Here is a 13,683-nt window from a genome sequence, read left to right on the forward strand (position 1 = left end):
ACTTTGTTAAAAAATCTTCTACAACCAATAAGATCGTGGCGGAGATTTGACCCAACTGGAACGGGTGATTGATGGCCAAAAGTACAAAAGGTACAATATCAAAGTTATACGAACTAGTACTGCAGGTGAGTGAATTGGAGATCCCGCCAGATATGAAGTAGGAAGGGGAATTGGGAACACAGGGGGGTAAGAGTATTATTGAGAAAATATTTAAATGAACTCGTAATTCAGCAGTAGATGTTAAGAAATGAATTACAAATGTTTAACCACCTCAATACCAGACACTTACACCCCCCCTCCTGACCAGACCAATTTTCAGCTTTCAGCGCTCTCACAGTTTGAATGACAATTACTCAGTCATACAACACTGTACCCATATGAAACTTGCGTCCTTTTTTCCACACAAATAGACCTTTCTTTTGGTGGTATTTAATCACTAGTGGGGTTTTTTTATTTTTTGTGCTATAAATAATAAAAAAAAAAACATACATTTTGTGGGAAAAAATGGCTTTTTCTTTGTTTCTGTCATTTTGCTAATTTAGTAATTTTTCTTCATAAATTTTGGCCAGAATGTATACTGCTACATATCTTTGGTAAAATAACCCACATTAGTGGATATTATTTGGTCTGTGTGAAAGTTATAGAGCAGTGATTCTCAACCAGGGTTCCTCCAGAGGTTGTAGGGGTTCCTTCAGAGGTTGTAGGGGTTCCTTCAGCATTGGGCCATTTCTGCCTCTTGGATAAGTTCCCACCGACACCATTGATCTTTTTAGCTCTCTGTAAGGGGGGTAATTCTTCCCACCGACCATCACACTAATGTATCATGAGTTGTAGATTTCACATTTTTAGCAGAGGGTTCCCTGAGACCAGAGAACTATTTCAAGGGTTCCTCTGTGTTGAAAAGGTTGAGAAAGGCTGATCTAGAGTCTACAAACTATGGTGCCAATCACTGAAAATTCATCACATCTGATCAGGCCTTCAGTACATCAGGTCTATCTCAATTCTTGGGACACTAACAAGTCAGGAAAGTACAAATACCCCCCAAATGACCCCTTTTTAGAAAGTAGACATTTCAAGGTATTAAGTAAGTAGCATGGTGAGATTTTTTAAGTTGTCATTTTTTCCCACAATTCTTTGCAAAATGATTTTTTTTTTTTACAAAATTGTCATATTATCAGGTTATTTCTCACACACAGCATATGTATACAACAAATTACACCCCAAAATACATCCTGTTCTCCTCCTGAGTTTGGCGATACCACATGTGTGAGACTTTTACACAGCCTGGCCACATACAGAGGACCAACATTGAAGTGGCACCTTCAGGCGTTCTACCAGCAAAAATGGCACATCTCATTTCACAACTACCTATTGAAGGCCCTGGAGCACCAGGACAATGGAATTGTCCATAAAATGAACCCGTTTTGGAAAGAAAACACCCCAATGTATAATCTGTGAGGCATAATGAGTCTTTTGAACGGTTCATTTTTTTCCAGACGTTTTTGGAAAATGTGGGAAAAAAATGAAAACGCATTTTTTTTTTTTTTTTACACAAAGTTGTCAATTTATAAGATATTTCTAACACATAGCATGTATATAGCAAAAATTACACCCCAAAACACATTCTGCTACTCCTTTCGAGTATGGCGATACCACGTGTGTAGGACTTTTACACAGCCTGGTCACATACAGAGGACCAACATTGAAGTAGTACCTTCAGGCTTTCTAGGAGCATAAATGACACATCTCATTTCCTTCCTACCCATTACACTTTTGAAGGTCCTTTTTTTTTTTGAAGGACCCCATTTTGGAAAGCAAACACCCCAATGTATATTCTATGAGGCATGGGCTGCAAATAGGTACTCGGGTACTCTGATGGGCTGGTGACAGGTACTCTGGTACTCTGATGGGCTGGTGACAGGTACTCGGGTACTCTGATGGGCTGGTGACAGGTACTCGGGTACTCTGATGGGCTGGTGACAGGTACTCGGGTTCTCTGATGGCCTGGTGACAGGTACTCAGGTACTCTGATGGCCTGGTGACAGGTACTCGGGTACTCTGATGGGCTGGTGACAGGTACTCTGATGGCCTGGTGACAGGTACTCGGGTACTCTGATGGGCTGGTGACAGGTACTCTGATGGCCTGGTGACAGGTCCTCGGGTACTCTGATGGCCTGGTGACAGGTCCTCGGGTACTCTGATGGCCTGGTGACAGGTACTCGGGTACTCTGATGGCCTGGTGACAGGTACTCGGGTACTCTGATGGCCTGGTGACAGGTACTCAGGTACTCTGATGGCCTGGTGACAGGTACTCGGGTACTCTGATGGGCTGGTGACAGGTACTCTGATGGCCTGGTGACAGGTACTCGGGTACTCTGATGGGCTGGTGACAGGTACTCTGATGGCCTGGTGACAGGTACTCGGGTACTCTGATGGCCTGGTGACAGGTACTCGGGTACTCTGTTGGCCTGGTGACAGGTACTCGGGTACTCTGATGGCCTGGTGACAGGTACTCGGGTACTCTGATGGCCTGGTGACAGGTACTCGGGTACTCTGATGGCCTGGTGACAGGTACTCGGGTACTATGATGGGCTGGTGACAGGTACTTGGGTACTCTGATGGCCTGGTGACAGGTACTCGGGTACTCTGGCCTGGTGACAGGTACTCGGGTACTCTGGCCTGGTGACAGGTACTCGGGTACTCTGATGGCCTGGTGACAGGTCCTCGGGTACTCTGATGGACTGTGACAGGTACTCGGGTACTCTGATGGCCTGGTGACAGGTACTCGGGTACTCTGATGGCCTGGTGACAGGTACTCGGGTACTCTGATGGCCTGGTGACAGGTACTCGGGTACTCTGATGGGCTGGTGACAGGTACTCGGGTACTCTGATGGCCTGGTGACAGATACTGGGGTACTCTGATGGGCTGGTGACAGGTACTCGGGTACTCTGATGGGCTGGTGACAGGTACTCGGGTACTCTGATGGGCTGGTGACAGGTACTCGGGTACTCTGATGGGCTGGTGACAGGTACCTGGGTACTCTGATGGACTGGTGACAGGTACCTGGGTACTCTGATGGACTGGTGACAGGTACCTGGGTACTCTGATGGGCTGGTGACAGTTACTCGGGTACTCTGATGGACTGGTGACAGGTACTCGGGTACTCTGATGTCCTGGTGACTGGTACTCGGGTACTCTGAAGGGCTGGTGACAGGTACTCGGGTACTCTGATGGCCTGGTGATGGGTACTCGGGTACTCTGATGGGCTGGTGACAGGTACTCGGGTACTCTGATGGCCTGGTGACATGTACTCGGGTACTCTGATGGCCTGGTGACAGGTACTCGGGTACTCTGATGGCCTGGTGACTGGTACTGGGGTTTGCTGTGTTTCCCAATCCTCAGTTGGACTGCTTTGGCCCTACAGATAGAATATGACTTTCTGTGTCCCTTAATGGATAAGAAACAAAAATAGGATTTTAGATCTTCTAGTAAAATGTGTTTCTTGTAGTCCATAGAGGGAAACGTTCCGCCCTCTGTGGTTATAGCCGTGCTCTTGGTACTGCTTTTCAAAAAAAACAGAGACATGCTGGTAGTGGGCGGGGGTTATTCTGGGCTAGCCCACAATTTTTTGGTTGGGTGTTGTCCAATCCCCCTGTACATAGCAGAATAACCCAGCAGTATATGACTTCCTGTGTCCCTTTAGTGGACTCCAGGAAAGAGATTTTACAAAAATCCAATTAATTTATTATATTCATAATATCATCATCGCCTCTTCAGATTTCATCCACCCAAATTAATATTATTATCTCTTCCTTTTTAGATGTCGCCCACCCGCGGGAAGCACTCTGCCAAGCGCGGTCGCGCCACAAAACGCTCCAGGAACAGGCAGCAATCCCAAAATGCGGCCCCTTCCTATTACATCCACCACACAGACAAGGACATGCTGCTCCTCATCTCCAGCAACCATGACCTGGACGAAACAGTCTGTGTGCGGAAGAGATGCCGTGTAGGGACATCGATGGACAAGGGGGCCGTCACCACTGACTTTGGCTGGGGCTCTATCATCCCAGTGGAGATCTTACATCGGGTCTTCCGGTTCCTGGTGGACAGTGAGGGTGCGGTGCCCGTTCTGTGTAGGTGAGGACACAAGATGGTGGGCGTATCCAGGGTGTGTCATCCTCTTCATCTCTTATCCCCCTGTGTCCCCTTTTATCTGCAGGCTCTCCCAGGTATGTAGTTTATGGCGACAGGTAGCGTCCAGTCTGGACCTCTGGCGTCGCGTCACCGTGAGTCGCTGCTGGGTCCTTCCAGGTGCCAAAGATAAACCCAAAATCCAGAAAAGGGTGACGGAGACAATGGAGGCCCTCATCCAGCAAAGGTCAGTTCAGGGGATCCTTAGGAAGAGTGTCCTAGCTGGTACCCCCTCTTTGCTATAGGCAAACCAGTTATTTCTGCTTAGTATTTCAGACGTAAGGACCTGAAATGGATAAGAACTACAAATTAGTTCTTGGTTATCTGCTGCTATTTCTAATTATAAAGTATAAATGTGCAGCACATTAGAAGTAAACACTCTCTGAGATATGTTCAGCTCAGGCTACTTCTAAATACTGATTTATTGGTGGGCGGTGTTAATATTTTATACAGAAAGATACGTCATTACTATGTCAGTCTAATAGGTACATCTCATTGGTTACAATACAAGAGAAATGAAGAAACTTGATGCTTGAAGTTTGGTTGACGCTGGTTCTGTTATCTCAAATGAATTCTTCTAACGCGTGGGATGTAGGGTATAGACGCCATCTTGGCTCCGAACAGAAAGTCAATCTGTATGCTACATAATAAGTAAGGAGCATGGGAACATGTATACACATAAGCAAATAGACATTTTCTGATTATCATTATGTACATTGGATTCTTTAACAGTCCCCCCTAAAATGGCTATTTTCTTCTGTCCCTCATCTAAAGGTCCTACTCACCTGGCCCATTCTCCTCAGCAACTCTTTTTAAGCTGTATATAGAGTTGGGCAGCAACTAGTTCACTACCCCCCTCAATACAGCTGAAGAAGGGCAATCAGGTGCTATCTACCCCTATAACCCTAGAGGATTGTGAGATTTTGGACAGGGTGTGACTGTAGAGGAGTGAAGGGTTTGTCATCCTCCATCATAAGAGGGTCCTCTTCTTCTTGGTGGAGAAATGTAGGTGGGCTGTTGTCTACAGCCTTGCTCATTAACTTCTTTACGAAAGGTAGAATACAGCATACAATCGGGGGGTAAAAGAACCAGGATTATTAGTACCGTTACCCCTATCTGGGCGACCACCTTCTGACACCCACTCATCCAGCTAAAATATTTATTATATTATTGATTTCTTCTTCAACTCCAATGTCAAATCTTCTAATTTCTTTATAGCTAAAGTTACTTTACCATTTGGGCCGGTATTATCAGGAATGTAGGTGCAACAGGTCCCCGTTTTTTCTATTTTTACAGACACTTCCTTTCTCAGCTAACACCATGTCTAAGGCCACCCGGTTCTGGAATGTCATGTAGGAAGTGGGGGGGTAACTGGTCAGCAATTCCCTGGAGGGCATCTTTAGTGTAATTCACGTATCTTTGTTGGTTGTAGTTTATGTAATTGATCCAATCTACATTCTTGTTCACAGTTATTATGGGGATCAAAGACTCAAAACCAACTTTTACCTGATCCCTGGATTTGAATTCATCAGGGACCCCCCTTGGGACCCCTATAGCATCTATGTACACATGAGGGTCAAAGCTTCCGGAGAGAGCTGCTCGCTTCCTCCTCTGACTGTGTGCTGGGTCAGTATGTGTATCAGGGGTATCTTCTGCTAGGATATGGAGGGGCATAATGACCTTTTTAAGGGCACATTCACCAGTCCAGATACCCTCTAATCTGGTCCTATGTTCCAACCCACTGTCCCTCCCAGGAACCACAATTCTGGCCCCAGTAACTGTCTGTAAAACACACATATATATCCTTCCCATCAGGGATGTCACTGTACCTATGGCATTGCCATGAAACAGTCAAACGGACAAGGTACTATGTCACAGTAATTAAAGGTAAAGGTGGTCACATGTCTACCTGAAGAGCTATACCAAAATGTAATTATGTTATCTTTTTTTTTGTTTTTTTTTTGTGATGACCCCCTCCTGGGCCTCCCCTCTAGACCAAACAGAAAAAGGATATGCAGCATGGTCGTCATGAAGTGGGCGGGATCTTGTCCTTGGGGGTGGAGCTTTCTTGCAGTGGGAAGCGTGTATTCAGGTGTTCTTCCCGGCCAATTCCACTGAGGTGGGTGTGGTCAGCAAAACTTGGAATGGACCATCATATCTGGGTTCAAGAGAATGTTTTCTCACAAATTTCTTTACCAGCCCCCAATCTCCAGGCAGTAGTTGGTGTGTTCCTGTATCTAATTCAGGATCTGGAATGGAAGAAAACACCTGGACATGCATTTGGGTTAATTCTCGTGATAATGCGGTTACATAATTAGTCAACACATCAGATTGTAACTGTAACTGTTGTGGAAAGTGACAGCCAAGTCTGGGGGCTGAACCAAACAATTTTATAAGGGGATAGGGCATATTTCCCCCGGGGTGTGTGTCTGACACTGAACAGGGCAATGAGCAAACTGTCTGGCCCACTCATGTTAGTCTTTTGGGCCATCTTCTAACATCCTGTTTTTTAGTGTCCCTTTCATCCTTTCTACCTTCCCGCTACTTTGAGGGTGGTAAGGGGTGTGTAGAGCCAACTGAACCCCCAATGCTGCCCTAATCTTTTGTAAGGGTTGCTGTGAAGGCTGGGCCTGATCGCTCTCTATCACCTCTGGGACCTCAAATCTACATACTATCTCACTCAGTAGTTCCTTAGCTGTGGTCCTGGCAGTCATGTCCACCTCCACTAGGGGGCGTATTCGAATCTGTCACTCCTTTGGCATTTGGGAGTGATCAATTTGTATCCTCTGGAAGGGGTATAGAGCTTTTGCCAGGTGCTTCTTAGATGCAGATAGTGCATGATCTGCAGAAGTTGTTGGTCAATGAAGTAACTCATAAGTTCATAAGAGTCTTTGTCAAGTGGGCAGCTCCATTTCCCCATTGCACCATGGCTGGGTACATACTCCTGGGTAGACAAGGCTTCTTGCTGCACTCGAATAGTCCATCTCTGAGAGTTGCTCCTCTCCGTTTCCAGCTTTCCTTCTCATCCAGACTTGCTGCTTCCTGTAATTATTTCAGATAAACTCTGTCCACTGGGAGAGTCCGTAGGATAAGCATGGAGTGGTCTTCTTCTACCACCCTGCTGTCCACTTCCCGTGGACCACTGGCTGTCTGTTTGGCAGCTGAATCGTCTAGATTGCCCCCAGCTTCCTTCGAGTTGAGTTTGTCATGTGCTTTACTTTAGAATAGTCACTTGGGTTGGGAGAAGCAGGGCGTCCATCAAGTCCCTGATGGCTGAGTTATGTTTCACAGGTGTTCCTGCAGCCGTTAGGAACCCTCTGTCCTTCCAGATAACACCAAAATAATGGGCAACGCTGAAAGCATATCTTGAGTCCGTATGAATGTTGGCTTTTTCCCTCTGCCAATTTACATGCTGTAGTAAGTGCTTGCAGCTCTGCCACCTGTGCAGACATCACCGGTGGTAAGGTTTCAGTTAGGAGAACCGAGTTCTCAGTGGTGACCTGGATCCTGCAGGGGTATTTCACTCATGGTGGGGATATGTGTGGTTTCCAGCCGCATTAGTTCGATGCAGTCATGGGGTGACAAGTCAAGACTCGACTCCTCCTCCTTACCCCCCTCGAGAAGTGGAAGTAGGGTGGTAGGTTTCGGTGTTTGACAACGTAATAGAGTAATGCTGTCTAGAAGGTAGAAACACAGGAGTCTCAAGTGTCTGGCAATGGACAGATGTTTTGGCTGGATCTTGGTGGAGTATGGGAGCAATGTCATGGGGAGCAAGCAGAACAAGGCAGAGTCCGAGAGCCAAGTTCGAAGTTTTGTCAAACAAGGCTTGTACAGCAAAGACAGCTCACAGACACGATGGGCCTCCTCTTGCTATCGCATCCAGCCGACAGGGATAATATCCTATAGGGCATTGGCAGATGCCGTGTGATTGGGCGAGTACACCTGTAGCATGTCCCAGATGTTCGGATACAAAGGGTTTGAACGTTTTGTTGTAGTCTGGGAGCCCTAACACCAAAGATGGTGTGCTTGAAGGCCTCAAAGTTGGATATTGCTTCAGGAAACATCTGGAAGGGGTCTGCTTTCAGGGTATCATACAAAGCTTGCATCAGTAGGGAGCCTTCTGGAATCCATGCTCTGCAATACGAAATTAGTCCAAGGAAGGAATGAAGGGGCTTCTGGCCTTGTGGCAGTGGGATGTCAGAGATTGCTTACACCCTGTCTTCAGTGAGGTGTATTGTCCCATGGGACAAGACAGTGTCCAAGAACAATTACAGATGTTGAGCACCACTGCAATTTGGGCTTTGAGGCTTCGCAACCCTGTGTGGCAAGATAGCCCAACTGGCTTTCTGAGGTGACTTCAACAGTGGGTAAGTCAGCTACACAGTGGAGAAGGTCATCAACATATTGGAGGAGAATCACTTCCAGGTGATCCTCTTGTTATGTGTCAAGGATGATAGCCATAGCGTTTGCAAACTAGCTTGGAGAGTTCTGTGCCCCTTTTTGGCATAACTGTCTGGGTACGTTGCTGTCTTTTCGTGGGTGAATGCAAAAGGTACCAGCAGGAGGGGTGAGAGTGGACACTGAAGAATGCATTTGCCAGGTCCACCACAGTGAAGTACTCAGCCATTGGAGGTACAGCTGATAAGGTATGTGGATTTGGCACAATTGGGGTGTCCAACACTGTGACTTCGTTAATTGCTTGCAGATCCTGCACCATCCTGTATCTGTCAGGTTCTCCCTTAGGTGTTTTCTTCTTGACAGGAAAAAGAGGTGTATTACATGGTGAGGTACAGGGGATCAAGGCCCCATTCTGGACCAAGGCAGCTACATGTTTCAAGATAGCTTCTGATTGAGCCAACTTAAGTGGGTATTGTGGTTTCCGGGGCAATGATGCGCCCTCTTTGAGCTTGACTGAAACTGGTGGCACTTTTAAGTGACCAATGTCTTCCTGGCCTGTGGACCATAGACACGCAGGAATTCTGTCAAGTACTTCTTTTGGTATTGAACTTGGAGTTATTGCTTCATGAAGTGTCATCAGGAGAGGCAGAGAACACAAGGCAGATGAGTCTTCCAAGGATAGGGGAGTATGTAACTTCACCCCCCCTATAGGTGTGAAGATGATTGACGCCTGTAGTCTGGACAGCACATCAGCTCCTTGTAGATTCAAGGGACATGTAGAGGACACCACAAATCTGGTAAGCAAATCAGGAAATGTCCCCACTTGGAGAGGCTCAGTGAGTGGACTGGAGCGGGGCACCCCATCCACTCCCACGCAGGAAACATCAATAGTGGAAAGGAAAGAATTATCAGGCAGGTCCTCAGCCCTCAACACACTCCTGGCTGCACTCATGTCAATGAGAAAAGTGGTAGGTTTTCCTTGTATAGGTAACGTGACCTTTGTTAGGGGTCCCCCAGTCTCATTTGAGGACACTGTCATAAGGGGTGACACGGGTTTTCTCATTTCCTAGCATGAGTTGGGGCGTGGTGGTGGAGGTTCATGTCCACGTTGCCCTTCAGCGGGATCCCTGTCTTGTCTCAGATGTCTTGAGGCTCTGCATACTCTTCTGATGTGACCCCCGCTTCCCACAGTTGTAACAGATGATCTTTTCCCTGGTATTGGGCAGTGGTGGTGGATGAGTGTAGGCGGGATCTTCGTCTTGTGTTACCATGAGGGGCGTTGGTTTTTTCCCCTTTTGGTTTTCTATCCCTCTGGCCACCAACAATAAATCGGACATTTTCATTGCGCGATATTCAGGGCGGGCCACCATCAGGCTTTTTCTGATATCCTCTCTGAGTCCTGAGACAAAAGCAGATGATAACATGTGTGTGTGTGTCTTTTCATAGAGGGAGAAGCCCAGATCATCAAAGGCCTGTATGAGTCTAGCATGATACTTCTCCACAGACTCCCCTTTATCTTGGGCAATATCTTGGATTGTGGTGGTCTGATCTGCCAATTTCTCCTTTGCCCAGTCGCGGAGTTGTGCACAGAACTCCACGCCTGCGGTGTAGGAAGTGGCACTTGTCAGGCAGACATCACAGTAGGGCCGCCTGCATAACTGGCCAAAAGACATGTCCTGCTTTAATTTGGCATAGGCTGATCAAGTCTCTCCAGGCAGCTTAATAAGTTTCTTGTATCTGCACTATCCTGCGGTAGAAGGGCATTGGCTGTTTCTTTGGGTCAGGCAGACTTGTCACTAAGGTTGCTGCTTGTGATGGGGTAAAAGCGACATACATCACCGGTGCCCCTTCTGGTAACCCGAGACTGGTGTTGGGGCGGGGGCTGAGAATGGGCACTGTTTCTCATGGTTGTCAGCATATGTTTGAGATCCTCTCGGAACTGTGAGTCCGGAGCTGGATTAGGGGTTAAATCAGCAGGTGGCCTTGCTGCCTGTTGTTGGTCTTCCCACTCGGACGCTTCTTCATCATTAACATATCCAGCCTGTGAAGGTAGTGCTTCCATATTAGGGGAGACAGGTGTGTGGTAAGAACCATCCTGGTTTTAAATGGGAAGAACTGGTTATATGCCATGGCTGGGCCTATTGGGTGCACCAAGATGGCCGCCGGCAGGAAGTGCACTGGGCTGTGCCTGAAGTGAGGGCTTGGGTGTACCAAGATGGCCGCCTGGGAGTGGTCACAGTGGGTTGTGCTCGGGTTGGGGTGGTGAGAAGGGAGTGGGCGTTAGGCGGATAGCAGGGTTGTCCCTCTCCTCCTTCCTTCCAGTTTTTGTATATGGGGGCGGTACAGCCACATTATCAACTCTGTGATTCACATACATAGTACAATTTGCATCTTTCTTGATTTCCTGTTCTATCCAACCCTCTTTGCAATGTCCTTGCCGTCCTGTACCATGCTTCTGCCACATCCAATAAGCCGTTATCACACAGAGCGCCTCTTTGTTCTCTTATCAGCACATGCCATTCCTCTGCTTCTTGCAACATCTTCTCTCCTCTTCTAATATCACATTCTAGCATTCCCTTCTCTCTCTCTCTCTCTCTCTCTCTCTCTCTCTCTCAGCGGACGGCTTAAGAGGAGAATACAGGCAACAAATTGGTTAATACTCCTCTGACTGCTGTCTTATCAAAGAATTCTTAAGGTGGGGGCTTGCATCCCTGCGAGAGATCTGTCTCCTCGCACACTCCTGACTGTTCTCTTCGAGGGTCAAAACTAGCACATCAGAGGTGGTGTGGAGCAGTGGCTTATGGCCCAACTGATCCTTCAGGTAGCCACTTTCTCTCACCGTCACCCTCTTCGTGTATATCAAACAGTAATGGACAAATACACTCAGTACAGGACATGACACCTGACACTCTTTGAACTGCAAAGATAGCTCTCGGGAAAAGCTCACCTGAGTCACAAGACTGCCAAATTCCAGCTAGCCTTCTTTCAAACTGCCCTCATTCACAGTTTGAGATAAACCCTCAGGAAAGCTTTCCCGAGCAGAACATTCATAGACGTTTTGCAAGACTGCCACTTCCGCAAGCCTTATTTCAAACTGCCCTAATTCACAGCTTGAGATTAACCCTCAGAGGTCCTACACAGCCAACCTCGAGTAACCCCGTCTATAAATGCCTGCAGAATTCCACCCCACCACTAGAGGTAGAATCTAGGGGTGAGGATGGACACACGCCTGCAGCTGCACTTTCAGTCTGCTAAATTTGCAGTCCTTCAGAATGACAGACACTGAACAGATAATAGTCAGCAGAAAACCATTAGCAGGTTCGTTAAAACAGCTTCAGGCGAGAAATAAGTTACCCACATTGGGCGCCAGTTGTAATAGATAAGAACTACAAATTAGTTCTTGGTTATCTGCTGCTATTTCTAATTAAAAAGTATAAATGTGCAGCACATTAGAAGTAAACACTCTCTGAGATACGTTCAGCTCGGCTACTTCTAAATTCTCTGATTTATTGGTGGGCGGTGTTAATATTTTATACAGAAAGATACGTCATTACTATGTCAGTCTAATAGGTACAACTTATTGTTTACAATACAAGAGAAATGAAGAAACTTGATGCTTGAAGTTTGGTTGAAGCTGGTTTTCTTATCTCAAATGCATTCTTCTAACGCGGGGGATGTAGGGTATAGACGCCATCTTGGCTCCGAACAGAAAGTCAATCTGTATATTACATAATAAGTAAGGAGAGTGGGAACATGTATATACATAAGCAAATAGACATTTTCTGATTATCATTATGTACATTGGATTCCTTAACAGACCTAGTTCTCTGCAGGAACGTATCATTCCGTAGCTTTTTTTGGGGGGGGGTTCCTGCGGAGATCTCCAATCAACAGACAGGCTGGGTAATCTAGATCCAGTGGTCACCCCTGACTGGCAGATCAGTGCCCGCAGACCTTTAGCTATGTGCTGGCCGCATCCTGGACCAGGGAGGCCAGCGGGTTAAACATCTCACAGGGACACATATGACCAGCTGCCTACAGTGTCAGTGTTACCCTGGCTGAAAGTCCCCCACTTTGGTTGAGAGGAAGATTTGTATAGGGAGTTTTACCCCCCACACTGCTGGATTGGGATGTAGAAATACCTCCCTGGACATGGTGTGGGGCGCATACACTCTCTGGGTTGGTCGGTCCTGCAGGGTCTCCTCCTCCCCTATAGGCCTCGGCCCCTTTGCCAGTCTCCCCTCTGTCCTCTCAGGTGAATTGGTGTGGGATTGGGTGCCTAGTCTCTTCATGCTTTGGTTGTGTCTCGGGGTGTAGCTGTGGGGGCAATAAGCTCTGTTTGCCTGTGCTCCCCCCCCCCCCCTCCCTACCTTTTTTTTTTTCAAGGGTTGAGAAGGTTGAAGTTTCAGAGATCATACTAGACCTGCATCTCATCCTGCACCCTAAGGAGGTGGGGATACTTCATGTGTTGTGGGCTGGGGGTGCTACAAGATCCCCCCCCCCCTCCTGGCTGGAGATTCTGGTATGGACCCTCTCGGGGGTGCATGCACCACCACTCAGGCTCCCTGGAAATCTAGGCCGTGCCTACTGGATTGGTCTGCAGTGCCCACTATCTTGCCCCTTCCTGTTGTCAGTTTTACTGCTGAGGCAGTGCCATGCTTTCTGATGGGTGGTGCTATGGCATGGACCCCGGAGCAGGCTGTTGGGGCCGCCATTTTCACTTAATGTTCCACCCTTTTTTCCAGCTTCCGATGCCACATTCTGTCCCCTCGTCCTGTAGTGAGCGCCACCAGCTTGCAGCTCCCTTTCATATACTCTGTGTGTATATGTGTGTGTGTGTGTATATGTGTGTATACAGTGGCGTAACTAGAACCTTCAGGGCCCCGATGCAGGAAACCTTGGAGGGCCCCCCCCCCCAACCTCCGGACAGGGCTATTTTCTCAGAGCCTGATGGTGGAACACCAGGGCCCAGTCCCAAGTGGGTGGCCGAATATAGAGGAACCGATTTAAAAAACATCAAACGCCACCACGGTGCCCATCAAACGCCACCACTGTGCCCATCAAACGCCACCACTGTGCCCATCAAACGCCAC

At 47.5% G+C, this 13,683-nt stretch overlaps 1 protein-coding gene across 1 annotated transcript in view; it reads left to right on the forward strand.

Annotated features, from left to right (window-relative positions):
- The window catches only part of LOC143995757 (F-box/LRR-repeat protein 6-like), a 108,869-nt gene that overhangs the window by 79,522 nt on the left and 15,664 nt on the right, over nucleotides 1-13,683 (forward strand). The window contains exons 2-3 of the mRNA XM_077490470.1: nucleotides 3,822-4,138; nucleotides 4,221-4,379. Coding sequence (XP_077346596.1) covers nucleotides 3,822-4,138; nucleotides 4,221-4,379 — 476 coding nt within the window. The remainder of the gene's footprint in view (nucleotides 1-3,821; nucleotides 4,139-4,220; nucleotides 4,380-13,683) is intronic.

The sequence above is a fragment of the Lithobates pipiens genome, unplaced genomic scaffold, assembly GCF_037356315.1.
Source record: "Lithobates pipiens isolate NorthernLeopardFrog02 unplaced genomic scaffold, aLitPip1_a1.2 Scaffold_19, whole genome shotgun sequence".
NCBI lineage: Eukaryota > Metazoa > Chordata > Amphibia > Anura > Ranidae > Lithobates > Lithobates pipiens.